We start from the raw sequence: 27928 nt of genomic DNA, 5'->3' as shown, positions 1-27928 counted from the left end.
CCTTCACTGACTCTGGTCCACACTCCAATCCAGTTGGTGGCGGTAATGCAACTGAAAGTTGGTTGCCAACTGCCATAAAAAAATCTACAGACGAAGAAGGAACTCTGCTGCTGCATTATTTTTTTTGGGGGGGGGTATATGCGTCACCTCCGTCTGTAGCTGTACACCACCTTCATATGGCAATGGAGAAAGCTCCTTGCATGTCAAAACGACTTTTCTAGAAAGACCAGGGTCATAAACCAAGAGGAAAACCGTCGCTCAGGAACATAGTTACGGCCATAACGCAATTTTATATAATAGTCCACTTATTTACTTAATCGGTTTAGCTTGCTAACGTTAGCCTGCAAATCATCACGTTCATTCCTTTCGGTGCCGGCATTTGAGATTAATTTAGCTAGCTAGTTAGCTGGCGTTAGCAAGCTTCGGGGACGCAATTGTACATCTTGTTTGATAGTAAGTTACTACTGTCGTCATGGCTAAATGGGGAGAAGGAGATCCACGCTGGATCGTGGAGGAGAGAGCCGATGCAACAAACGTCAACAACTGGCATTGGTGAGTAACGTTAGCCTAGTTGAAGAAAGCACACTGCCTTTCGAGATGCAGTTGGAAAGGCCTGCTCACTGGCAAGCTATCAGACCAAGGCAAGGGTTCCGGAAGTAGCAACACGGTTTAGACTGCTCCCACAACCGTTTTGCTTCGGTACTGCACTGCAGTTTAAATAACGCCCGGCCCAGACTCCCACATAGAGAAGTCAGTGGACAATGCCCAAAAATACACGTTAGCCATCACCTTTGGGCGGTGGTGGAAAAAGTACTCAATTCTCATATTTGAGAAAAAGTAAATATACCTTAATAAAAAATGACTCAAGTGAAAGTCACCCAGTAAAATACTAACACATTTCTTGAGTAAAAGTCTAAAAGTACGTTGTTAAATATACCTAAGTATTAAAAGTAAATGTAGTTGCTAAAATATACTTAAGTGTCAAGGAAAAGTGTGGATAATTAAAAGCACGATAGTTTTTTCAAATTTACGGATAGCCAGGGTCACACTCCAATGCTCAGTCATCTTTTAAAAACAAAACATTTGTGTTTAGTAAGTCCGCCAGGTCAGAGGCAGTAGGGATGACCAGGGATGTTCTCTTGATAAGTGTGTGAATTGGACCACTTTCTGTCTTGCTAAGCATTGGGCTTCTGAGTGGCGCAGCGGTCTAAGGCACTGCATGTCAGTGCTAGAGGTGTCACTACAGACCCAGGTTCGACTCCAGGCTGTATCACAACAGGCCGTGATTGGGAGTCCCATAGGGCGGAGCACAATTGGCCCAGCGTTGTCCAGGTTATGGGTTTGGCTGGGGTAGGCCATCATTGTAAATAAGAATTTGTTCTTAACTGAGTTGCCTAGTTAAATAAAACATATAAATATAATGTACTTTTGGGTGTCAGGGAAAATGTATGGAGTAAAAAGTACATAATTTTCTTTAGGAATATAGTGAAAGTTGTCAAATATAAAGAAAAACTACTTAAGTAGTACTTTAATGTACACTTAAGTACTTAACACAACTGCCTTGGTATAAAACATTCATTGTGCGTGTGATGTTGGTCCATATAAACCAGGCCCCCAGTGTCTGGTCTGGAGCGTGAAGTCACGAGCTCTGCTGCTGCATAGCAACCTAGCGCTGCCAAAATGCCAGGTCTGTCTGAGGAAGCCTATGTAAATTACGATCGTCAGAACTGCCAAACTAAAACATTTTAAACGCCCGTTTTGGGCTCTAAAATGTGTTTATGATGATCAAGTTCCGTCCCCACAGTGAATTATTTGAACGTTCGCTACAAATCCAGATATTTCATTAAATAGTGATCCATTCTGAGGACTACATTTGTCGTCATACAGGACCGTGCTGACTCGGGATTGGTCGATGAATCGGTAAGCATATAGGAACCGGACAATATTAGCTATAAATGCCAACATCTGCATTGGCCCGGTGTCTAGTTTAACGCCAATGTGCAAAACCGATGTCAAAGCTGACGTTCATACCTATATAACGTAGGTAGATGACGAATGACGCCACAGAGAATCCAGCGCTGCACGTGCAACACAGCATTCCCAACCTAGCCCACAATGTCTGCTCTGTGGATCTATTTTTAGTTTCAAAGGAAGATAACAAAAAGACCACATGCAACGTTGCTGCTGCTATTTCCTGAGGAGGTGAGAAAGTGAAATCTTTCAATACCACAAACCTAATTACTCATTTGAAAGTGCAACACCCCCAGATGTTCAGACACTACTTAGAACAAAAGCAGGAAAAAAACTTAAGCACACACTTTCAACAACTAAAGAAGTTCAAGTCGAGCAGTCATTTGAAAGAGTGAGAAAATTTCAGCGAAACAACTCAAAGGCGAAATCCATTAACACCAAGATAATGGAATTCATTGCTCTTGACTGGTCGAGCACCTCGAGCCCCAGTACACATTACCAAGTAGGTGATTTTTTTCCAGATGTTGCCCTACCGGAGTTACACAGTATTGTTGAAACGAACATCCATGAGCTACTTGCTACTCACTGCTATTAGCCTCACGACTGATATTTGGATCAGTGATGTCAGCCCCATGAGCATGCCAAGTCTGTCAGCCCAGTGGGTCGACAAGGATTTCATACTGAGGAAAGCCGTATTGCTCATTAATGTGCTGGTTGTCATACCGCTGCTGCCATTTCAATGGGATTTGAGAACATGTTTGAAGCACGAACACTCCTAGCTCCATTCAAACCACTGACTGGAGAAATAAGCTCAACTGCGTTTGCAGCAGACGTCATGGCATTGAAACGCCTGCTCAACAAAAATGCCAACACAGACTGTTGGGTTAACTTGGAAAAGTACTAGAGGCTGTGATCAAGCGATTCAGTGGCATTCTCTCTGAGCCTCTTTACTGCTACTTTGATGCAGCCTAGAAACAGGGTTTACGTCAAATGTTAGACACAGCTGGACAAGATGGAAAGGGACACAGTGACAGTGCCCCCCGAGGAGGAAGACCCACGACAGAAGAGGCCACGGACAGACAGAGCTGAAAGCTACTTGACATGTATGATGAAATCCTGGTTGAGAATGAAACGATTGAACAACGAAACAGCACAGCAAGTAAGTGAAAGAATTAGGTTTTGATTGTTTTACTGGTGATGGGGACATACGTAAATGACAACAACTTCTTGGTCAGTGTGTGTAAGAAATATTTAACTGTACTAGAATGCTTAAGGACAAAATATTTTTAATCGGGTATCGGTATCAGATTTTTTGGCAAGGAAAATATCGGTATCGCCCAAACATGTCAAGTCGGTGGATCCCTATGCCATAGACATTAAGGTTGACTCTCTCAGGCAGTGTTAATGACCACATTGAGCATGGTCTTTTGCTAGTTACTGTCACTTACATCATGATCTTTAGCGATTTATATATATTTTTTGGTGCCATTCAGCAATATGCAGGGATGCAAACTAGTTGCTTTTTGGTGAAATTTGCTGTAAAAAAAAAATCCCAAATAGGCAAACTACGTAATTTTGTAGATTTTTATTTGGTGGGCGGGGCTTGTCTAATATGCGTGTTTGGGTCACTAATGGCTGTAAACGAACCAGTGATGTGCGTTTGGAGCAAGACTGTCTTTATCCAAGGCTGGGCTCATAACAGAATGCTGCACGCGACTGAAGAGAAGAGCCAACCAACTAGCTAGTTCCAGCATCAGCGAGTGCTCTGGAAAGGCATTTTGCCAGTTACAACACTAGCATTTTTAAGTATCTTGCTACAGTAGCTGGATCGAATTCTCTGTTAGCTAGCCAGAAAAATGTTGAGTAACATTTACGCTAACTTAGCTGATCAAATAATTTAGTTTATGATGTGAAAATGAGGTAAAAGAACGTTTCAACATCAGATGAGGTGACGTTAGCTCGAGGAAACAATTGGCTATATTATTAACTGGTTATACGACTCCTTGCCGCTCCTTAAATAACGTTAGTTGCTCACTGGACCCTGGCATTCTGTGTGAAATGTTAGCTAGCTAATGAACTAATGTTTTCCCTCTGGTTAATTTTCAGAATGGGAGAATTAGGTGAAAATTAGATGTCGCTTGTTAAACAAGGGGATTCAGGGATCAAGTGGAGCTGGGCCTGGCTTTAAGCTGGATGCCAATTGAGGTGAAAAGGAACACCACACACTTTCCCTCTTGCAATAAGGAGTACGTACTCTGCCTGAAAGAGATCAATTATGCCAACAAAGGGTCTCATGTTCTGCTGCTGGCACATTGAAGAACAGGTGTACACAGGCAGAGAGTGTATAATGTGCAGTGTAACCCAAAGATATTGCTTTTGCTGTGTTGAACTTGACCGTACTGTAACACTTTCGTGTGAGCGAGGGGGATTATTAAATGTTTTACTTTGTGAACGTTACTTTTGCACACATGTAACCTTGTGCACTTAATCCATGTCTACTATAGTGGCCACAATAAGAGCATAAATAGAATGCCTGTTTGTTTCATTCTAGTGCAATATTTAGTGTGTGTGTGTGTGTGTGTGTGTGTGTGTGTGTGTGTGGTCACAAGCGTTCTATTATAAAGGCTAACTGCAACATTCGTGTATTGTTTTTTTACCCTCTGGATATGAGTGTCATTTGCAGTAAAGTCTAGGCAACAAATAACATTGGATTGTGTTCCTTAATTTTTAGCTAGCAGTTTGGTTCACATGAACCACTTGTTATTTTACACACCGAGACTGATCATGTTCTTTGTTGTTTAGTTAGTACAGTTAACCTGCATTTCAAGAAGGGATTCCAGCCTAAAAGTCACTAGAAAATTAAAGCAACAAAAAAGGATCTCCGTGTTCCGTGTAGGTGAATTAAATTAAAAAAAAAAAAAACATTTTTGGGCCCTCACCAGTTTGCATTTCTGAATATTACATGCTTCATATTCAAATACTTCCATTTGTTCATTGTATTCACAGAAATGTCCCTGTATTGATGTGTAATATTGTTATTGTTTCAATAAATACTTCCGGCTTCATGTGACATCGGAAGTTTTCTATAGCGCTGACATTCCAAGTATTCCTATCTACTGGTTTTAATGTCTATGGTATAAACTGTATGCAACCCGGATATAGACGGACCATGAATCGGCGTATGCGAACGTGAGTAGATTACTCTGTATAGCATTATTGCTGCTGGAAGGTGAACCTTTGCCCCAGTCTGAGGTCCTGAGCGCTCTGGAGCAGGTTTTCATCAAAGATCTCAGTACTTTTCTCCGTTCATCTTTGCCCCGATCCTGACTAGTCTCCCAGGTCCTGCCGCTGCAGAACATCCACACAGCATGATGCCGCCACGATGCTTCACCGTATGGTTTCCTCCAGACTTTGATGTACCTGTACTGTCTCCTCCTAGATGTGAGCGGGGTGAACAGGCTGTGGTTCGGTGGCTGAGGTCCTTGATAATCTCCTTGGCCTTTTACTCCAGGTGCTGTAAATGTCCTGGGGAGCAGGCTGTGTGCCCCCAATGTGTGGGGCTGGCTGGGCCCACCTTCTGGAGAGCCCTGCATTTGTAGACAGTGCAATTGTCGTACCAGTCGGTGATGCAGACCGACAGGATGCTCTCAATGGTGCATCTGTAGAAGTTAGTGAGGGTCTTAGAGGCCAAGCCAAATGTCTTCAGCCCCCTACACCATACTCTCTGTGTGAGGGGACCATTTCAGGTCGTCAGTGATGTACACGCTGAGGAACTTGAAGGTTTTTACCCTCTCCACTGTGGCATAGTACACCACATGCACTGGGGTTAGAGAATAATCAATCGTGTTGCTGTGGACACAGGATATTCTCACATACACACACACACACACACACACAATACCTGTTTGACCTCTCTGTGATACTGTAGGCCTACTTATGTTACTTAGCTGAGAAATACTATAGCTGTAAATGAATGACATTCACTGCCATAAACCTGTCTCCCAATACATTTATATTAGCTTACACAGACCCACCGTGGACCTGGCAAATATGTGAAAAAGCGTCCCGTGGTTTGATTTGTCAAGGAGCTCAATGTGTATTCAACACTGGCGGTAACGAGGTGATCCTTGTAAATGATGCCCCTCTGGTATGTTCTTTTGTGAACTGTCTTGGACTCATTGTTTCCCAGTTTACTACTCATATAATTTAGTCTGACTTAATAAGTGAAATAACTGTAAATATAGTGCCTTCAGAAAGTATTCATACCCCTTGATTTTTTTCCCCACATTTTGTTACAGCCTCAATACAAAACGGATTTAATATATTTTTCCACTACACACAATACCTCTTAATAACTAAGTGAAAACATGGTTTTAGAAATGTTTGCAGATTTATTGAAAAATGAAATACAGAATATCTCTTGTCTGGTTCTCTAAGAGCTTTCCACAACTGGATTGTGCAACATTTGCCCATTTTATTTTTGATTATTAAAAAAATTCTTCAAGCTCTGTCAAAGTGGTAGTTGCTTGTTACTAGACAGACATTTTCAGGTTTTGCCAGAGATTTTCAAGTAGATTTTAAGCCACTCAGGAAAATTCACTGTCTTTTTGGTAAGCAACTCTAGTGTAGATGTGGCCTTGTGTTTTAGGTTGTCTTGCTGAAAGGTGAATTCATCTCCCAGTGTCTGGTGGAAAGCAGACTGAACCAGGTTTTCCACATTTTGCTTGTGCTTAGCTCTGTTCCGTTGCTTTAAAAAAATGTTATCTTGACACTCCCCGGTCAATAACACACAGGCACCACTATGCTTGAAAAAATGGAGAGTGAAACTACGCAATGTGTTGGATTTGAACACTGTATTCAGTACAAAAAGAAAGTCAATTGCTTTGCCACATTTTTTGCAGTATTACTTTAGTGCATTGATGCAAACTGGATGCTTTTTTTGGGAATATGTTTATTCTGTACAGGCTTCCTTTTCAGTCTGTAAATTAGGTTAGTATTGTGGAGTAACTACAATGTTGTTGATCCATCTTCCGTTTTCTCCCATCACAGCCATTAAACTCTAACTGTTTTAAAGTCACCATTGGCCTCATGTTGAAATCCCTGAGCGGTTTCCTTCCTCTCCAACAACTGGGTTAGGAAGGACGCCTGTATCTTTGTAGTGACTCTGTGTATTGATACACCATCCAGGGTGTAATTAACTTCACCGTGCTATTATATCTACCAATAGGTCCCCTTTTCTTTAAGAGGCATTGGAGAATCTCCCTGGTCTTCGTGGTTGAATCTGTGTTTGAAATGTACTGCTCCCCTGAGGGACCTTACAATTATCTGTATGTGTAAACTCTTATTGCACACAGAGTCCATGCATTTTAGTATGTGGCTGTTAATCAAGATTTAGGCTTGACATAAAAGGGATTGAATACTTTTTAAATTTATTCATTAGTTGTTGGTTTTTAATCCACTTTGTGGGGTATTAAGGGGGATTGTGTGTGGGCCAGTGACAAAAGCACGTCAATTGAATCCATTTTAAATTCATTTAAAATCTGGAAAAGGTCCTGGGGTGTGATTGTCTTCAGAAAGTAATGTATATTTATTATTATGTAAATAAACCCAATTGAACTATATTTCTGAAGGAAAAATGCACTTGCTTATGGATAGGTTATTGAAATGGATTACTTTCTTTTGAGTCCATCTAGGGCTATGCACACACTGCTACAATGGAGCTTTGCTGGCATGGTGCCAGCAACACCTGGGTTGTGGGTTTGACACCCGCACGGGCCACACATACTGAACATGTCACTGTGCCAATGTTGACAGCTAAATTACCATATCACAGTTTTACTAGTTCATTACACAAGGCACAAAATATGAGCGGTCTGATACGGGGAAGTTCTCCAGTAACAAAAGTTGTTTCTGTTACAGAATTTTTTGTTGGGTGACTGTGTGCCCTAATGAACACAACCAGGTTGAATATATGAATTCATTGCGTGTCCCTACAGGACGGAGCGTGATGTGACAGGCTGGTCGACAGACAAGCTGAAGGAGCTCCTGTTGGGGCTGCGCGTGGAGGGCCCCGAGGGGAGCTGCGAGGTCACCGACGTCCCGAAGCTGGACGGCGAGGCGTCCATCAACAACCGCAAGGGAAAGCTCATCTACTTCTATGAGTGGAATGTCAAGGCGACGTGGACCGGTGAGTGCAGCACACTCTCACACACCACTCTGAATGGAACTCATGTTGAACATATAGTAAGATGTTTTCTGCAAAACGTATCCCACATTTTGATTGAAACAGAGGGTTTTGAGCCAAACTAAGTGCAGCTTAGCAATCGTTTCCATGGTGATGAGACTAACTTTTATTTATTTTATTTAATCAGGTAGGCTAGTTGAGAACAAGTTCTCATTTACAACAAAAACAACAGAGTTACACATGGAATAAACAAACATACAGTCAATAGCACAATAGAGAAATATATATATATATATACAGTGTGTGCAAATGTAGAAAGATTAGGGAGGTAAGGTAATAAATAAGCCATAGTGGTGAAATAATTACAATTTAGCATTAACATTGTAGTGATCGATGTGCAAGTAGAGATACTGGGGTGCAAAATAAATAACAATATGGGGATGAGGTAGTTGGGTGTGCTATTTACAGATGGGCTGTGTACAGTGATCGGTAAGCTGCTCTGACAGCTAATGCTTAAAGTTAGTGAGGGGGATATGTCTCCAGCTTCAGAGATTTTTGCAATTCGTTCGTCATTGGCAGCAGAGAACTTGAAGGAAAGGCGGTAAGAGTTGGCTTTGGGGATGACCAGTGAAATATACCTGCTGGAGCGTGTGCTACGTGTGTGTGTTGCTATGGTGACCAGTGAGCTGAGATAAGGCGGGGCTTTACCTAGCAAAGACTTGTAGATGGCCTGGAGCCAGTGGGTTTGGTGACAAATATGAAGCGAGGGCCAGCCAAAGAGAGCATACAGGTCACAGTGGTGGGTAGTATATGGGGCTTTGGTGACAAAACGGATGGCACTGTGATAGACTACATCCAGTTTGCTGAGTAGAATGTTGGAGGCTATTTTGTAAACGACATAGCCAAAGTCGAGGATTGGTAGGATAGTCAGTTTTACGAGGGTATGTTTAGCAGCAGCATAAGTGAAGAGGCTTTGTTGCGAAATAGGAAGCCGATTCTAGATTTAAATTTGGATTGGAGATGCTTAATGTCAATCTGGAAGGAGAGTTTACAGTCTTACCAGACACTTAAATATGTGTACAACTACAAATAACTAAGTCAGAACCGTCCAGAGTAGTGATGCTAGTCGGGCGGGTGGGTGCGGGGAGCGATCGGTTGAAGAGCATGCATTTAGTTTTACTTGCATTTATGCATTTGGGTCCCAAGGTTTTTATATGACCAATCATATCGAGTGGTTAAGAGCAGTTGGAGGCCACGGAAGGAGAGTTGTAATGGCATTGAAGCTCGTCTGGAGGTTAGTTAAGTGTTCAAAGAAGGGCCAGAAGTTTACAGAATGGTGTCGTCTGCGTAGAGGTGGATCAGAGAATCACCAGCAGCAAGAGCAACATCATTGATATATACAGAAAAGAGTCGACCCGAGAATTGAACCCTGTGGCACCCTCATAGACTGCCAGAGGTCCGGACAACAGGCCCTCCAATTTGACACACAGAACTCTATCTGAGAAGTGGTTGGTGAACCAGACGAGGCAGTCGTTTGAGAAGCCAAGGCAATTGAGTCTGCCGATAAGAATGCAGTGATTCACAGAGTCGAAAGCCTTGGCCAGGTCAATGAAGACGGCTGCACAGTACTGTCTTTTTATTGATGGCGGTTATGTCGTTTAGGACCTTGAGCGTGGCTGATGTGCACCAATGACCAGCTCGGAAACCAGATTGCATAGTGGAGAAGGTACGGTGGGATTCTAAATGGTCGGTGATTTGTTAACTTGGCTTTCGAAGACTTTAGTAAGGCAGGGTAGGATAGATATAGGTCTGTAACAGTATGGGTTTAAAACAGAGTGTAACAGAGTGTGTCCCCCTTTGAAGAGGGGGATGACCGTGGCAACTTTCCAATGTTTGGGGATCTCGGACGATACGAAAGAGGTTGAACAGACTAGCAATATGGGTGGCAACAATTTGTTGTTGTGAAATTGTTAGGTTAGATTGCTCGTTGGTTACTACTGCATTGTCGGAACTAGAAGGACAAGCATTTCGCTACACTCGCATTAACATCTGCTAACCATGTGTATGTAACAAATAACATTTGATTAGATTTTTTTCAATTTGGGTGGATAATTTTTTGAAAGAGAGGGTCCAGATTGTCTAGCCAAGCTGATTTGTCTGGGTCCAGATTTTGCAGCTCTTTTAGAACATCGGCTATCTGGATTTGGGTGGAGGAGAAGCGGGGCTTGGGCAAGTTGCTGTGGGGGGTGCAGAGCTGTTGCTAGGGGTAGCCAGGTGGAAAGCATAGCCAGCTGTAGGAAAATGCTTATTGAAATTCTCAATTATCTTAGATTTATCGGTGGTGACAACTTTATTCTCCCGTACACAAAGACCCAGGGGTTCAGTGAGATGTGGGTGGGTTGTCATAGTATCTGTCTTCAAAGTAGGCTTCATGACGACATCTGATCTTTTTCTCCCCCAGGAACATCAAAAACCGGAATCAAGTACAAAGGGAACATTGACGTTCCCAACCTCTCTGATGAAAATGACATGGACGACCTAGATGTAGGTTATGACAGAATGCCATTCAGGATCATGCTCTTTCAGGCTAATCGACAGCTGCTAACTGTTGGTTGGAATTTTAGTTACTCTTGAAAAAAGTTACATTTGTTTCTTTTCTACTTTATTTAACAATTTTCAGATATGAGAACAGAGAGACATTGAAAACAGTACAACATCCCTAGTCCCTTTCCCCCCCATCCATCCCTCCCTCTCACCCCACCAAGGCTTCATACAAGGACATCACAAAAAAGTAAATAAAAAAAATAAATAACAATGATGGAAAGAAAAACTAAACATTCAAGAAATTGTAATGATAGTAATTGGTAATGGCAACATCACTGCTAACTTCCAACTGTAGCACCAACACCATTCTCCAATAGGAGCACCAACAACATCTAGTCTATATCAGTGGGCCCAAAGGGAGTTAAGTTTATTTCTTTCCTTTATATGGGTAGAACAAGACTACACCTAACATAACAATATGTTTTGTCTTTGCTCTCTTTTTTGGGGGGGGGCACAGATCAGTGTGGTTCTTTGCAAGGATGAACCCAATACACCTCTCACCGAACTCATGAGGAAGGAGGGAGCAAAGAAAGTGCGAGCTGCCCTGGGGAGCTATGTTGGCCACCTGAAATCAGGTGAGGCCATTATTCAAATCTATTTAACTCTATTGCCTGTTCATAGCCATATTTCTATAGGCGATAGTTCAGCTTGATACGAGTTGAATTTGAACGTTTCCGATAATTGCAGAGTTCACTCAGGGCATGATCCTGCCCACGGCGAATGGGGCGGCGAGCAAGCCACAGCCATCGCAGACAAAGGTCAAAGTTGACAAAACCCAGGTGGGTAGCAGTTTCCTTCTTACCTTACGCCTTGATTCTCTAACCTCAATCTCTTCCGTTATGGATGTAACAATGGTGGAAACTTCCAGCTAATGTTTACATCAATCCAATACGAGAAGAATTGGGACGCAACCAATGTATCAAGGGGGTAATGATATAAAACCCAACTAGCAATAACAGTGTAAGGAATGTTCCATACATGTTGTGTTCAAGAAGAGGCCAATTAGCAAAACAAAATAAAGATGTGTTTATTTTTTTTTTTTAAATCTGCAAAAATGTAACTGAAGTTCATCCCCACCGCCCTTCATACAATGTAAAGCGCCACAATCCATTCCAAAATTAATTTACTCAACTTCCAAGTTTTGGATATCTAGTATCCAGGCTTATCGAGTATTACGTAAGCTTCACCTAAAGTACAAATACTGGGACTTCATGATCATGCTTGTCTGTTGTATGTCCCCAGATTGGTCCCTCTTCTTCTGCTCCACCATCCAGCACAGGGGTCAAGATTTCAACCTGCAAGTTTAGTCTCAAGGAGACCTTCCTCACCTCACCTGATGAGCTGTACAGAACCTTCATCAACCAAAACGTGAGTGATCAAGTAGTCTTTTCCTTGTTAACAAGCTCAGTTACCCTAATAATGTAGAGTAAGAATATCATTGAGTGCATGTGCTAGTTTGCCTTCTAAAGAAAGGGTTTTGATATCATTTTAATCATTTTTTTCCCCCTGTAGTATTTCACCAGTGCAAACATTTTTGATGAACTCTTACTGTAATTGCTGGACTATTAAGCGCACCTGAATATAAACCGCACCCACTGAATTATAAAAAAATATGTATTTTGTACATAAATAAGCCGCACATGTCTATAAGCCGCAGGTGCATACCGGTACATTGAAACAAATTAACTTTACACAGCCTTTAAACGAAACACGGCTTGTTACAAAAATAAATAGGCTTTAACGAAACACGGCTTGTAACAAAAATAAATAGGCTTTAACGAAACACGGCTTGTAACAAAAATAAATAGGCTTTAACGAAACACGGCTTGTAACAAAATAAATAGGCTTTAACGAAACACGGCTTGTAACAAAATAAATAGGCTTTAACGAAACACGGCTTGTAACAAAAATAAATAGGCTTTAACGAAACACGGCTTGTAACAAAAATAAATAGGCTTTAACGAAACACGGCTTGTAACAAAAATTAAAACCGTAGCCTACCAAGAAAGTCATTGGTCACTATCTTCCTCCTCCTGTGCACTGAAACCACTGAAGTCATCTCCTTCGGTGTCGGAGTTGAATAGCCTCAGAATTGCTTCATCCGATGTTGGATCGTTTTCATTGTCGCTCTCGTCACTTTCATCCGGAGGCAAATACCCCGCTGAGCTCATGCTGCCCCTTCAACACGCAGCAGTCCAGCCTTTCGAAACCCGTTGATGATAGTGGATTTTTTGACACGATGTCAGGACCCACTGGCAGACTTGACCATAAGATGCTCTTCGCCTGCGGCCCGTTTTAGTGAAGGATTTATCCCCACTTGTCATCCAAGCCTCCCACTGAACAAGGAGCGCCAAAATACTTTGGGCCATCTGCTTTTCTTCCCTCTGAACGCTTTTGTTGTCTTTTTGCACCGAGTCAGTTCCTCACGCTGCTGTTTCCAACGTCTTATCATCGACTCATTAAGGCCAAGCTCCCATGCAGCAGCTCTATCTCCTTTTCCAACAGCCAGATTGATCGCCTTCAACTTGAAAGCTGCATCATATGCATTTCTCCGTGTCTTTGCCATGATGAGGGTGACAAAATTACTACCTTAATCAGAATGATGGGAAGTTTGAGCGCGCTCGATTTACGTCACATTATGCGACGGTGCTCAGTTTTGGCGGCATGAATCTTGTGAAAGCGGGAAAAATCCATAAATTAGCCTCGTCATTGTATAAACCAAATCAAATCAAATCAAAATCACCGCGAGGTTCAAAGTGTGGGAATAAAGTAGCGGCTTATAGTCCGGAAATTACGGTATATCCAATGGTGGATTTTACTGTTGCTTTCAATTGGGAATGAGGAGCAACCTCCGTGAACTAGACTTAAACTCTGTAGATTACTTCCGGTTCAGAAATGTTTTCCTATTGTAAGATAATGTCCACCTACTTTTAAATTGGTGGCCCATAACTCTTTTGAATCATGACTACAATTGGCTGACAGCTTGTAGGAATCACTGATTTGACTCCACTCTGGTAATGCAGATGGTTCAGGCGTTCACCCATGCTGCAGCTGTGGTCGACGGAGAAAAAGGAGGGAAGTTTCAGCTGCTAGAGGGGAGTGTCAATGGAGAGTTTACAGAGCTGGTGAGGACATGTCTTCTTGAGATCATGTTTGTTATCCGTCAATCGTAACCCATTGTGGAAGAATGTCCAAATCTAACTGTAGTCTTTGTTTCTACTTCTTAGGTCCCAGATGAGAAGATTGTTATGAAATGGAGGTTCAAGACCTGGCCATGTGGTAGGTTTCCCCACCTTGCCCAGTTGTCCTCTTGATTTTGTGTGTGCTCCTTTTAACCTCAGTAACTTTCAATAACAACTTTAATTTCAGCATGTCTCCACTTAGGTATTTCTCATACAGGTAATCTCTACAACACTAACTGCTTTCTCAACTAGCTGCTGGGGACCCACAGGTTTTGCAGGCTTTTGTTTCATCCTAGAACTAAGGATAACACTCATAGAGCAAACTGGAAACCACATTTATTGTTGCTGAGGACTTTAACAAAGGAAATCTGAGAATTCCCCTGAAATTCCACGGGGAGAGAGAGGACACTTGATCATTGTTATTCTCCCTTCCGAGACAGTTAATCCAGAGAATCAGAGCCATCTGTTAGCTAAATTTAGTAATTAATAAATTGGCTACATTTCTTTAAATGGACAATTCTGTGAACTGTCTTGTGCAGGTTTTAAATTGACACTACCTGTTAGCAAAGGTGCCAGCTAGAGATGACATGAAGGAGCTTGCAGGGATTTGTAGTCTTGCGTGATGTCTACTTTGATGCTAATTAGCATTTTAGAATCTAAGAGTAAAAAGAGCTGAAAATATTGATAAGTCAGCTGGTCCGAGAGAGATTTACATGGTTATCAAAATGTCACGCCAGGGCCTCAATTTAAAATGTCAGTTGAATTATGTTTACAAATTAATTAAAAATGAAACGCTGAACGTATTCATTGAGTATTCAACCCCTTTGTTATGGCAAGTAAAAATGTGCATAAGCTGCCTGGACTCACTGTGTGCAATAAATGTTAAAAGATGATTTTTGAATGACTACCTCAAACCCATGTACTGGACTCCACACATACAATTATCTATAAGGTCCCTCAGTCGAGCAGGGATTTCAAACACTGATTCAACCACAAAGACCGGGGAGGTTTTCCAATGCCTTTTAAAGAAGGGCACCTATGGGTAGAATCAGAAAAAAATATGGACATTGAATATCCCTTTGACCATGTTGAAGTAATTAATTACACTTTAGATCGTGTATCAATACACCCAGTCACTACAAAGATACAGGCATCCATCCTAACTCAGTTGTTGGAGAGGAAGGAAACCGCTCAGGGATTTCAACATGAGGCCAATGGGAACTTTAAAACAGTTAGAGTTTAATGGCTGTGATGGGAGGAACCATTGTAGTTACTCCACAATACCAATCTAATTGGCAGAGTGAAAAGAAGGAAGCCTGTACAGAATACAAATGTTTGCAATAAGGCACTAAAGTAAAACTGTAAAAATTGTGGCAAAGAATGAACTTGGTCCTGAATAGAAAGTGTTTTGTTTCGGTCAAATCCAACACATATTTTCAAGCATGATGTTGGCTCCATGTTATGGGTATGTTTGTCATCGACAAAGACTAGGCAGTTTTTTTTTTTTTAGGATAAATTACAGAATAAAGCTAAGTACATGGCAAAATCCTAGAGGAAAACCTGGTTCAGTATGCTTTCCAACAGACACTGGGAGACATTCACCTTTCAGCAGACAATCTAAAACACAAGGCCAAATATACACTGGAATTGCTTACCAAGATGACATTGAATGTTCCTGAGTAGCCTAGTTACAGTTTTTATGTAAATTGTCTTGAAAAATCTATGGCAAGACTTAAATGGCTGTCTAGCAATGATCAACAACCAACTTGACAGTGCTTGTAGAATTTTTTAAAAAGAATAACGTGCAAATATTGTATAATCCAGGTGTGCAAAATTTATAGACTCACCCAGAATGATTTAAAGCTGTAATCGCTGCCAAAGGTGATTCTAACATGCATTCACTCAGGGGGATGAATTCTTATTTAATCAAGATCCAGTATATTAGTGTTTTTAAAAAAAAGTATTACAAATTGTATAAATTTTCCTCCACTTTGACAGAGTATTTTGTTTAGATCGTTGACAAAAAATGACAAATCCATTGTAATCCCACTTTGTAACAACAATAACAATATGGAAAAAGTCGAGGGGTGTGAATACTTTCTGAAGCATTGTATTTATATTCTACTTTGGATTTGTTAATTGGACACGTTCTGACATTTCTTGTTTTGATTATCTGTGTATTTGTTTGGTATTTGCTAGACATTCTACCACTGATCGACCGATATCTGTATAAATGTGAAGCATCCTGTTGGCGTTTCCGCTCACAACCAAATATTGTATGGAAGCGATAGCAAGCTCACTGGCGGGAAGTGGGAGAAGATGGAACGAGATGGATTTTGGCTGACATTTTGTAAATTCTCATCAATACAGTTTTCTGTTCCTAAAAGTAGAATCTGTTATGGACAGAGTTTTGTGCACTTTACCGTTCGCAAAAGTAAAAAAAAAAATATATATATATTTTTAAATGCGCTGCTTAGGAGTGCAAAAGCAAATTGAGTTATTGTACACTTCCTTAACGGAAATATGCAGTTGTATACTGGAATGCGCCAATAGGATATCGCTAGCGTGTGCTTGGCTCTGCCCGCCTCTATGCTTGTTCTGCCCACTATCACTCATTTGTTCCCGTTAAGACCACAGCTTGTCGATTCCATCTTGGTTTAGTTCTAAAAATATGATTCAACTGCACAGTTTTGAGCTAGTAACAAGCATTTTGCTGCATCTGTAACACCTGTAAATCTGTTGACACGACCAATACATTTTGATTTTAACACACCTGATTAAACTAATCACAAGCTTGATGATTAGTTAGATCCGGTGTGTTGAAACTGGGCAGGAACAAAAGCCTGCATACCCTGTTGGAGACCCATGACTGGACTTGAGGAACCCTGGATAGTAACAAATAGCTTGGATATATTGTTTTTGCAACAACTCACTCTGATTTCCCTCTTCCAGAGCACTATGCGACTATCACTCTAAACATGAAGGATCGAGGCAATGAGACTGAGCTGAAGCTGGAATGTAAAGATGTCCCTACTGGAGAAGAGGATAGGACGAAGGAGGGTTGGAAGAGATACTACTTTGAAGCCATCAAACAAACTTTTGGATTCGGGGCCCGACTCTATTGAGATTGACTCTAAGTCATGAACAAAACAAAAAAAGAGAACCTGATTATTTAATGTGAATGAATACTCTTTGGCACTGTCTCTTGTAGCACTAGCCATACTGTGTGCGTAGACAAACGGTGCCCTTTCCACTTGGAAGACTGGCTTGCAGTGTAAGGGTCAGTGGTTCAAGGCTTCCTTTGAGGTCTGTTTACCACACTGAGATTAAGCAAAGGAGATGTAGAAACAATCACTCGAATGACAGTATATTTACGTGCTGACAGTATTTGGAATTAATGATCAGTATTCTCTATTCAATTCTGCACATTTTGAAGTGTGTCGTGCTAAAATAAATGCGATTTTTACTGAATTATGGTCTTGTGGGTTTAATGATGACTTATTGTGCAAGACTACTGGTTAGTGGCGACCCGATGTCCAGTGATGTTTCTCTTGAAAAAAGGTTGCTGACGCTTGATATTTTTGACAAACAGAATCAAACAAATCAAAACAAATTGCAGTGCAAATGAAATATGGACAACAAGAGGTACATTTAATTACAAAAGGTTTTGAATTATATTTCCAATATATTATCCCATGGGTATACAGTTTACCATACCCATTATGCAGGTAGCCAAGCGGTTAAGAGCATTGTGCTAGTAATCGACGGGTTTTGAATCCACGAGCCGACTGGAAAATCTGTCGATGTGCCCTTGAGCTACGAATTTAAACCTGTCAGTCGCTCTGGATAACGTCTGCTAAATTACTTAATTATGCTAAGACTAGTACTGCTTACTTTTTTTGGCGTGCCAAATACATGTTATGCAACACAAACGTACACGAATTATGTCAGAAAGCGTTTCGTCTGTCGAAGTGTGTAGAACCACAAGCGGAAACATTTTTTGCGACCCCGTGCACGCAAGGAATTTAGTGTGTTTACACACCGGATTGGATGACGTCCTCTACGTTGGTCAATGTCAGCCAACGCGTGCTAGGATAGGTTTGTCGGGGAGACCAGGAAGTGGCGGTCAACGGTAGTTTAGCTAGCTGTCTGATAAACTGCGAACGGTATAACAGCACATCGTTGCAATTTATCAACGGGCTTCAAAGACCAGGAACGCGTACCTAGCTAACGAAACTGTTTTTATTTTATTTTTAGCTAACATGCTAGCTATCCTGCTAAATATCTTCCATGTCAGCAGTAAAACAAAAAGCATGAGCTAGCTATCGTGAGTTAAACTAACAGTGTACCTACCCTATGCTGCTATCAAATATGTATTTGGTGGGCTTTGTGCTCGTGAATGTTAGTTAGCAGTACGTGGATGACTAACATTGGCCACGGAGCTAACTTCGTTAACTAAAGTAGCTGGCTAGCAGTCGTTAGTTTGTAATCGAAATGGATTTTAAAGGGTCATTCAAAACTTTGAGGATGGTTTTGTCCCTGGTCGTTCTCCTTGTATTTTTCTCACACGGAACAGCAGCTGGTAAGTCTTAACGTCAGCTGGGTAGATGTCATAGTTGATACAATTTGACAGATTCTGTAACGCTAGCAGTAGTAAGCTTGTTGACATTTTTTCAAGGCGCTAACTATCAATACTGTGTAGGAAAGTACTTTCTTTTTCTACGAAGTGGTGTTTTTTGAACGAAAAATGTTTGGATTGTCAGCTGATGCACAATGCCTAATCAATTACATTTTCTTTGTCTTTCTACAGATGAAGAGCTACAGGGGAATCATGATCATGCTCCTGAATTGAAGGTAGCTATAAACACATTTCACTACTGCTAGGTTCAAATAGGTACCTTGATGACAAGCAATATATACAGTGCATTCGGTAAGTATTCACACCCCTTGACTTTATCCACATTTTTATGTTACAGCCCTATTCTAAAATTGATTAAATAGTTTCCCCCCCTACAATCTACCCCATAATGACCATGCAAAAACAGATTTTAGCAAATGTATATTCAAAAATAAGGAAATATTACATTTACATAAGTTCTGACCCTTTACTTAGTACTTTGTTGAAGCACCTTTGGCAGCAATTGTCTTCTTGGGTATGACACTACAAACTTGGCACACCTGTATTTGGAGTTTCTCCCATTTTTTGCTGCAGATCCTCTCAAGCTCTGTCAAGTTGGATGGGGAGTGTCTCTGCACAGCTATTTTCAGGTCTCTCCAGAGATCGGGTTCATGTCTGGGCTCTGGCTGGGCCACTCAGACATTCAGAGACTTGTCCCGAAGCCTTGGTTGTCTTGGTTGTATGTTTAGGGTCATTGTCCTGTTGGAAGGTGAACCTTCGCCCCAGTCTGAGGTCCTGAGTGCTCTGGAGCAGGTTTTCATCAAGGATCTCTGTACTTTGCTCAGTTTATCTTTTCCTGACTCCCAGTTCCTGCTGCAGAAAAACATCCCCACTACATGATGCTGCCACAACCATGCTTCACTGTAGGGATGGTGCCAGGTTTCCGCCAGACGTGACACTTGGCATTCAAAGAGATCAATCTTGGTTTCATCAGACCAGAGAACCTTGTTTCTCAAGCTGGCTGTCATGTGCCTTTTACTGAGGAGTGGATTCCGTCTGGCCACTCTACCATAAAGGTCTGATTGGTTATTTTTATTTATTGACCTTTATTTAACTAGGCAAGTCAGTTAAGAATATATTCTTATTTACAATGACGGCCAAACCCAGACGACGCTGGGCCAATTGTACGCTGCCCTATGGGACTCCCAATCTCGGCCGGATATGATGCAGCCTGGATTCGAACTAGGTACTGTAGTGGCACCTCTTGCACTGAGATGCAGTGCCTTAGATGGCTGCGCCACTCGGGAGCCACTGCAGAGATGGTTGTCTTTCTGGAAGGTTCTCCCATCTCCACAGAGGAACTCTGGAGCTGTCAGAGTAACTATTGGGTTCTTGATCCAAGGCCCTTCTTAGTCCAAGGCCCTTTTCCCCTGATTGCTCAGTCTGGCTGGGTGCCTAGCTCTTGGAAGAGTCTTGGTGGTTTGAAACTTCTTCCATTTAAGATATATGGAGGCCACTGTATTCTTGGGGACCTTCAATGTGGCAGACATTTTTGGGTACCCGATCTGTGCTTCGACACAATCCTGTCTTGGGGCTCTATGGACAATTCCTTCACCCTCATGGCTTGGTTTTTGCTCTGACATGCGCTGTCAACTGTGTGACCTTATATAGACAGGTGTGTGCCTTTCCAAATAATCTCCAATCAATTTAATTTATCATAGTTGGTCTCCAATCAAGTTGTAGAAACATGTTGAGGATGAGTCTCACAGCAAAGGGTCTGAATACTTATTTCAATTAATTATTTTTTATTTATTTAAATTATACAATTTTAAAAATGCATTAAAACCTGTTCACTTTGTCATTATGGGGTCTTGTGTGCAGATTTAAGAGATTTATTTGTACTTTTAAAAATCCATTTTAGAGTAAGGCTGTAACGAAATGTGGAAAAAGTCAAGGGGTCTAAATACTTTCCGAATGGACATGTCATATATTGATAGACTGGATAGATTCATTACGTCGTCGCAATCTTCGTTCTCTTCTATTCTATCATCTCTTCCTTCCACAAAATCCTTCTCCCTCCTGTCTCCTGACTCTGCATCTTCAACCCTACTCTCTTTCCACCTACTTTCACTCCCAGTGTCCCCTTTCCTCCCGGCCGGCTCAACCCTCCCCTTCTGCTCTTTGGCTGAGTGACTCACAGAACAGGGCTGCAGGCAGCTGAGCAAAACTTGGAGGAAAACTAAACTTTCCAGACGACCTATCATTCTTCCACCCTCCTCTCTACCTTCTCTTGTGTATCCTTTGCTGAAGCCGCTTTCTATCACTCAACCCTGGGAAACTCTTCGACACCTCCTCCGTCCTTAATCCTCCACCCCCTCCCTCTCTGCAGATTACTTTGTAATAAAAAAAACAAACATCCTCATTCACTCAGTCTACTAAAGCCACTGGTCCCACTCACACAGAACTACCCTACGCCTTGACCTCTTTCTCCCCTCTCTCTCCAGATGAAATTCTGCGACTTGATGTCAAGCCGCCCGACACCTGGTCCACTCAACCCCATCCCCTCTTCCCATCTCCAGACTATCTCTAGAGACCTTCTCCCATTCCTCATCAACTCATCCCTGACCACTCTCCGCTCTGCCAAAGCTGAATCTCTCTCTGTTCTCATCCTCCTAGATCTATCCTCTGCATTCGACACTGTGAACCACCAGATCCTCCTCTCGACCCTCTCAGAGCTGGGCGTCTCAGGCTCTCCACACACTTGGAATGCATCCTACCTGGCGGGTTGCTCCTGATCTGGTTTTAGGCCCTCTCCTCTTTTCTCTATACACCAAGTCACTCCGCTCTGTCACATTCTCTCATGGCCTCTCCTGTCATTGTTATGCGGATGACACTCAACTACTTTTCTCATTCCCCCTTCTGACTCCCAGGTGGCGACACGCATCTCTCAGTGCCTGGCAGATATCTCAGCTTTGATGTCAGCCCACCACCTCAAGCTTAACCTCGACAAGACTTAGCTGCTTCCTCCCGGAGAAGGCCTGCTCTCTCCAAGACCTCTCCATTACGGTCGACAACTCCACGGTGTCCCCTTCCCAGAGTACAAAGAACCTTGATGTGACCCTGGACAACACCCTATTGTTCTCTGCAAACATCAAAGCAGTGACTCGCTCCTGCAGGTTCATGCTCTACAACATCCGTAGAGTACAACCTTGCCTCACACAGGAAGCGGCGCAGATCCTATTCCAGGCACTCGTCATATCCCGTCTGGATTACTGCAAGTCTCTGTTGGCTGGGCTTCCCACTTGTTCCTTCAAATCCATGTAACTTATCCAGAACGTTGCAGCCCATCTGGTGTCAACCTTCCTAAATTCTCTCATGTCACCCCTCATGTTGCTCCTCCGTGCATTCCACTGGCTTCCAGTCAAAGCTCACATCATTACATCCGTGGTGCTTGCCTACTGAGCAGCAATGAGAACTGCTACCTTCAGGCGCTATGTGCAAACCCTACATCCCAATTAGCCAACTCTGGACTCTTGGCGGTCCAAACCCTACGGGAGGTCAGCTCCCGCTCAGCCCAGTCAAAGGGGTTAATCCTTTTGAATTCAATCTCTTTTTGACAGCATGCCTTTTGTTTTAAACACAACTTGTTTTGCTCATAGAAGAAGAGGTCGGAATGATTTAACCTTTAACGTCTATCTAAAAACGCAAACTTCATATTTGCGTATGTTGTAGCTTAGATCCTATTTTGTCATCGAAGTTTTTTGTGTTGTGCCTGCCGTCGGTTGAGACAACTTGCTCTTGAATACAGGGTGGGTGTCATTTCAATCATAGCAACAGAATGGACCTATCCCTTTAGACCACTGCGGTCTATCAGGTACACCATTGAAAATGTAACTTCTAATTACTACCACAAAGATGGCCAACGGTCCACCCACTGTTGAATGTCAGCTCAAATTGTCATGTCTATTCAGTTATCTATACTTCTATGATTTAAATAGGTTTTCTATGGAGGATTGCCAGTATAATTTAAAACAACAGATCTTCCCATTCGTCAAACATTCTCTGATATCTGGACCTCCAACCATCTTTATGGTACCATTTGGAAGTAGACATTTCAATTCTCTTCCCATTTTAGTACATTTATCAGTCAAAACATGGCATCCTGTATTCAAGGTCATGTCTCAACTGCTGGTGGGCACAACACGAAAACCTCAGATGATGTAAGCTGCAACATCTGTGAATATGAAAATAATTTGAGTTGATGGTTAAAATGACAATTTGTATTAAAAAAAATATATATATTTGACAACTCTGTTTATAAGCTTTTAAATTATATCAATCTTAACATTTATCTTGTCTAACCAGTGATGAAGACATTGATGTCTCATGGTATGGTTGTTTAGCAAAGAACTGACCAAAGCAGATTTGTGTAGCGTTGGTGTTACACTCACCCACTAACCTTCAAGCTAATGACAGTAGAATAAGTTATATTTCATCATGTAACATGACGTGACTTAGAATGCCTTTGTTTCCCCTCCACCATCTCATATTGGTTGTTTCCCCCCTCTAGTCTTACCATGACCCCAACTCTGAGGAGGAAGAGGACCCAGTAGGTTCCAGGATTGTAGCAGGAATGGTGACTTCCGCCAGGGAGGCCCCGCAGCGTGAGGGGGAGAGAAGACCTGATGGTGGGGTCCAGGAGGGTGGGCAAGAGGGGGAAGAGAAGGAGGACTTGCCCACCCAACCTCCTCCCGTTGAGGAAAGGCCCAAAGAGAGTAAGGACAGCCAGGACAAACTAATTTTCACGATTTCACTAATATCATCAAAATCAATAAATCATAGCACGTTTTGGGGCTCATTCAGTCGATTCAGCAAAAAAAACTATCTTCCTCTCACTGTTAATTGCATTTATTTTCAGCAAACTTAACATGTGTAAATATTTGTATGAACATAGCAAGATTCAACAACTGAGACATAAACTGAACAAGTTCCACAGACATGCGACTAACAGAAATGGAATAATGTGTCCCTGAACAAAGGGGGGGTCAAAAGTAACAGTCAGTATCTGGTGTGGCCAACAGCTGCATTAAGTACTGCAGTGCATCTCCCCCTCATGGACTGCACCAGATTTGCCAGTTCTTGCTGTGAGATGTTACCCCACTCTTCCACCAAGGCACCTGCAAGTTCCCGGACATTCCTGGGGGGAATGGCCCAAGCTTTCACCCTCTGATCCAACAGGTCCCAGACATGCTCAATGGGATTGAGATCTGGGCTCTTCACTGGCCATGGCAGAACACTGACATTCCTGTCTTGCAGGAAATCACCTACAGAACAAGCAGTATGGCTGGTGGCATTGTCATGCTGGAGGGTCATGTCAGGAGGAGCCAACAGGAAGGGTACCACATGAGGGAGGAGGATGTCTTCCCTGTAACGTACAGCGTTGAGATTGCCTGCAATGACAACAAGCTCAGTCCGATGATGCTGTGACACACCGCCCCAGACCATGACGGACCCTCCACCTCCAAATCGATCCCACTCCAGAGTACAGGCCTCGGTGTAACGCTCATTCCTTTGACGATAAACGCGAATCTGACCATCACCCCTGGTGAGACAAAACCGCGACTCGTCAGTGAAGAGCACTTTTTGCCAGTCCTGTCTGGTCCAGCGATGGTGGGTTTGTGCTGTTTCTGTCCTGCAGGTGTGATGTTCGGATGTACCGATCCTGTGCAGGTGTTGTTACACGTGGTCTGCCACTGCGAGGACGATCAGCCGTCCGTCCTGTCTCCCGGTTGTGCTGTCTTCGGCATCTCACAGTACGGACATGGCAATTTATTGCACTGGCCACATCTGCAGTCCTCATGCCAACTTGCAGTATGTCCAAGGCATGTTCACGCAGAGGGACCCTGGGCGTCTTTCTTTTTGTGTTTTTCAGAGTCAGTGGAAAGGCCTCTTTAGTGTCCTAAGTTTTCATAACTGTGACCTTAATTGCCTACCGTCTGTAAGCTGTTAGTCTTCTCGACCGTCCACAGGTGCATGTTCATTAATAGTTTATGGTTCATTGAACAAGCATGGGAAACAGTGTTTAAACCCTTTACAATGAATGAAGATCTGTGAAGCTATTTGGATTTTTATGAATTATCTTTGAAAGACAGGTCCTGAAAAGGGGACATTTCTTCTTTTTTTTTTCTGAGTTTACATTGGTTGCATAACCTATTAAGAAAGGAAAAGGGCTAGGTAGTCCACCCACTGTGCTCAGAATGACAGAAATCACATTTAGATTATGGTAATGGTTCTTAAGTCTTGTAATAAAGCAGCCAATAAAACGTCATTTCCAAACATTTGCCAAAATGCAATTCACAGGAAAATGCCATTCTAAACAGCACACCTGATATCAGTCCCATATGTGACAGGTATCTCTTTTAGAAATGTAGAGATCTAAAGATACAACAACTAGCATGGGTTGCTAATATTACTAGGCTTGTGCCTTTGGCTTCTGGACAACAAAAGAAAGTTGATATGAAAACCAATAAAACGAGAGAAATGGCACCAGTGGTGGGTCCAATAGGGAAGTAAATGGAAATACATTTGCCAAAATGATTCAGAAATAATTCAAATCATAAATTCTTCACCAGAGAGCATGACTTAGCCACAGAGGAATGGAAGATCATTAGCTTCTTTAAAATAAATAGCTGTGGATTGTTTCAAATCACAAGCTCGTTTGGGAAGCCCGCAGTTTGGTCAGCATGTGTTGCAATATTATTAATGAGTTACTGCTCTCAGTGAAAAGCATCTAAAATATGTGTAAAGATAATGTTACTATAGTTTAAAATGTTGAAGAAGGGGAGAGGTCGAAGATATAGGCAAGTCTCTCCAGAATGGCTCAGCTGTCTCCCGCCAGTTCTTGCTCATTGTTTCATTATGTGAATGGTTTGCCCTTTGATTTTTTTTCTTTAATCAATACCGTTAATCCCCATCATTTGGTTACATTAATTTCTGATAATGTAGTTATTAGTCATTTACCTTTGTCATTCTCGGAGTGGAAACATTATTTGCAGATTTCACAACCTGCTACGCTTGTGAGAAACAAGTTTTGGTTTATTTCATAACCATCATTTGAGATTTGTCAATTTTTTTTCATTCTTTTGTTTGAAGTGTTCCATGTGAGCAATGAGCATGTCTGGTTTCTCTGTCCTGATAACGTTGAGGGAGCGCACGCATCGAAGTACCTGGCCTGCTCTGCAAACTGTAGCAAAGTGTTTTTTTAACATCCATTACAAATGCTAATATATTGTAACTATAGTTCCTCACAGTAAGCTATTTGAAAATAAAAAAATCCTCGAGAATCACCAAATTTGAAAGAGCAAGGGAAGTTATCGGCCTACTGCTGCTTTGGACTATAGGCAATGAGTTCCATGTGCTCATTACTTTAGCCGCCAACGGTTCACGGTGTATCAATGTGTCCATATGGCAGAGGCTGGTGATCTCTCATTAGTTGACTTTTAACTTTTAGATTTTTATCATTTTAATTCAGATTTTTATGATTAACTGCATGACAATGATTTTGAGAAACAAAAACGTTATTGAAATTAAACTTCCACGAAAATGCGCATATGAAAATAGTAACTGGCATGCAGAATGGTAGAAATGGTAGAATAAAATGTACAGTGGGGCACAATTGGTGGCTAACTAAATACTTTTTTGCAAGTTCTCCCACTTAAAAAGATGAGAGAGGCCTGTAATTTTCATCATAGGTACACTTCAACTATGACAGGCAAAATGAGAGATTTTTTTATTTTTATTTGCAAATTATGGTGGAAAATAAGTATTTGGTGACCTACAAACAAGCAAGATTTCTGGCTCTCACAGATCTGTAACTTCTTCTTTAGAGAGGCTCCTCTGTCCTCCACTCGTTACCTGTATTAATGGCACCTGTTTGAACTTATCAGTATAAAAGACACCTGTCCACAACCTCAAACAGTCACACTCCAAACTCCACTATGGCCAAGACCAAAGAGCTGTCAAAGGACACCAGAAACAAAATTGTAGACCTGCACCAGGCTGCAAAGACTGAATCTGCAATAGGTAAGCAGCTTGGTTTTAAGAAATCAACTGTGTGAGCAATTATTAGGAAATGGAAGACATACAAGACCACTGATAATCTCCCTCGATCTGGGGCTCCACGCAAGATCTCACCCCGTGGGGTCAAAATGATCACAAGAATGGTGAGCAAAAATCCCAGAACCACACGGGGGGGGGGGGCCTAGTGAATGACCTGCAGAGAGCTGGGACCAAAGTAACAAAGCCTACCATCAGTAACACACTACACCGCCAGGGACTCAAATCCTGCAGTGCCAGACGTGTTCCCCTGCTTAAGCCAGTACATGTCCAGGCCCGTCTGGAAGTTTGCTAGAGAGCATTTGGATGATCCAGAAGAAGATTGGGAGAATGTCACATGGTCAGATCAAACCAAAATATAACTTTTTGGTAAAAACTTAACTCCTTGTGTTTGGAGGACAAAGAATGCTGAGTTGCATCCAAATAACACCATACCTACCGTGAAGCATGGGGGTTGAAACATCATGCTTTGGGGCTGTTTTTCTGCAAAGGGACCAGGACGACTGATCCGTGTAAAGGAAAGAATGAATGGGGCTGTGTATCGTGAGATTTTGAGTGAAAACCTCCCATCAGCAAGGGCATTGAAGATGAAATGTGGCTGGGTCTTTCAGCATGACAATGATCCCAAACACACCGCCCGGGCAATGAAGGAGTGGCTTCGTAAGAAGCATTTCAAGGTCCTGGAGTGGCCTAGCCAGTCTCCAGATCTCAACCCCATAGAACATCTTTGGAGGGAGTTGAAAGTCTGTGTTGCCCAGCAACAGCCCCAAAAAATCACTGCTCTAGAGGAGATCTGCATGGAGGAATGGGCCAAAATACCAGCAACAGTGTGTGAAAACCTTGTGAAGACTTACAGAAAAGGTTTGACCTCTGTCATTGCCAACAAAGGATATAACAAAGTATTGAGAAACTTTTGTTATTGACCAAATACTTATTTTCCAGCATAATTTGCAAATAAATTCATAAAAAAATCCTACAGTGTGATTTTCTGGATATTTTTCCTTCTCATTTTGTCTGTCATAGTTGAAGTGTACCTATGATGAAAATTACAGGCCTCTCATCTTTTTAAGTGGGAGAACTTGCACAATTGGTGGCTGACTAAATACTTTTTTCCCCACTGTAAGCTTGCCTATAGGCTACTTTGAACCAAGGTAAAAATTGCCTGAGGAGCTGCAGGAGAAATCCTGCTCAAAATAGGCTCTGTATGCTGTGCGCATGTGATAGTTGTGTTCGATAAGTAAGATGCATGATGAC

At 42.1% G+C, this 27928-nt stretch overlaps 2 protein-coding genes across 7 annotated transcripts in view; both read left to right on the top strand.

The window, feature by feature from the left end:
- Window positions 1–132: 132 nt before the first annotated feature.
- On the top strand, window positions 133–17412 carry LOC112244729 (activator of 90 kDa heat shock protein ATPase homolog 1-like). Of its 2 annotated transcripts, XM_024412487.2 has the most exons (9): window positions 133–552; window positions 7968–8158; window positions 10617–10699; window positions 11217–11334; window positions 11447–11538; window positions 12002–12127; window positions 13783–13884; window positions 13987–14038; window positions 16894–17412. In XM_024412487.2, exons 1-9 carry the CDS (start codon window positions 473–475, stop codon window positions 17064–17066), a joined length of 1017 nt encoding a protein of 338 aa, XP_024268255.1. In that variant the 5' UTR covers window positions 133–472; the 3' UTR covers window positions 17067–17412. The 2 variants fall into 2 exon arrangements, with proteins under 2 accessions (XP_024268255.1, XP_024268256.1); XM_024412488.2 differs by lacking the exons at window positions 133–552; window positions 7968–8158; window positions 10617–10699 and adding an exon at window positions 10837–10946.
- A 606-nt stretch (window positions 17413–18018) lies between these two features.
- The window catches only part of LOC112230651 (protein sel-1 homolog 1), a 68469-nt gene continuing 58559 nt past the window's right edge, over window positions 18019–27928 (top strand). For 2 of the 5 annotated variants that reach the window (XM_024396928.2, XM_024396922.2), the window contains exons 1-3: window positions 18021–18523; window positions 18752–18795; window positions 23130–23334. In XM_024396928.2, coding sequence (XP_024252696.1) covers window positions 18436–18523; window positions 18752–18795; window positions 23130–23334 — 337 coding nt within the window. In that variant the 5' untranslated portion in view covers window positions 18021–18435. Of the gene's footprint in view, window positions 18524–18751; window positions 18796–21235; window positions 22146–23129; window positions 23335–27928 lie in introns of those variants that run through there. The other 3 variants (XM_024396932.2, XM_024396934.2, XM_042300563.1) reach the window with 3 other exon arrangements.

This window comes from Oncorhynchus tshawytscha, linkage group LG18, assembly GCF_018296145.1.
Source record: "Oncorhynchus tshawytscha isolate Ot180627B linkage group LG18, Otsh_v2.0, whole genome shotgun sequence".
Classification (NCBI taxonomy): Eukaryota; Metazoa; Chordata; class Actinopteri; order Salmoniformes; family Salmonidae; genus Oncorhynchus; species Oncorhynchus tshawytscha.
Note: the sequence above shows the minus strand (reverse complement) of the source record. Positions and strands in the feature narration are given on the sequence as shown.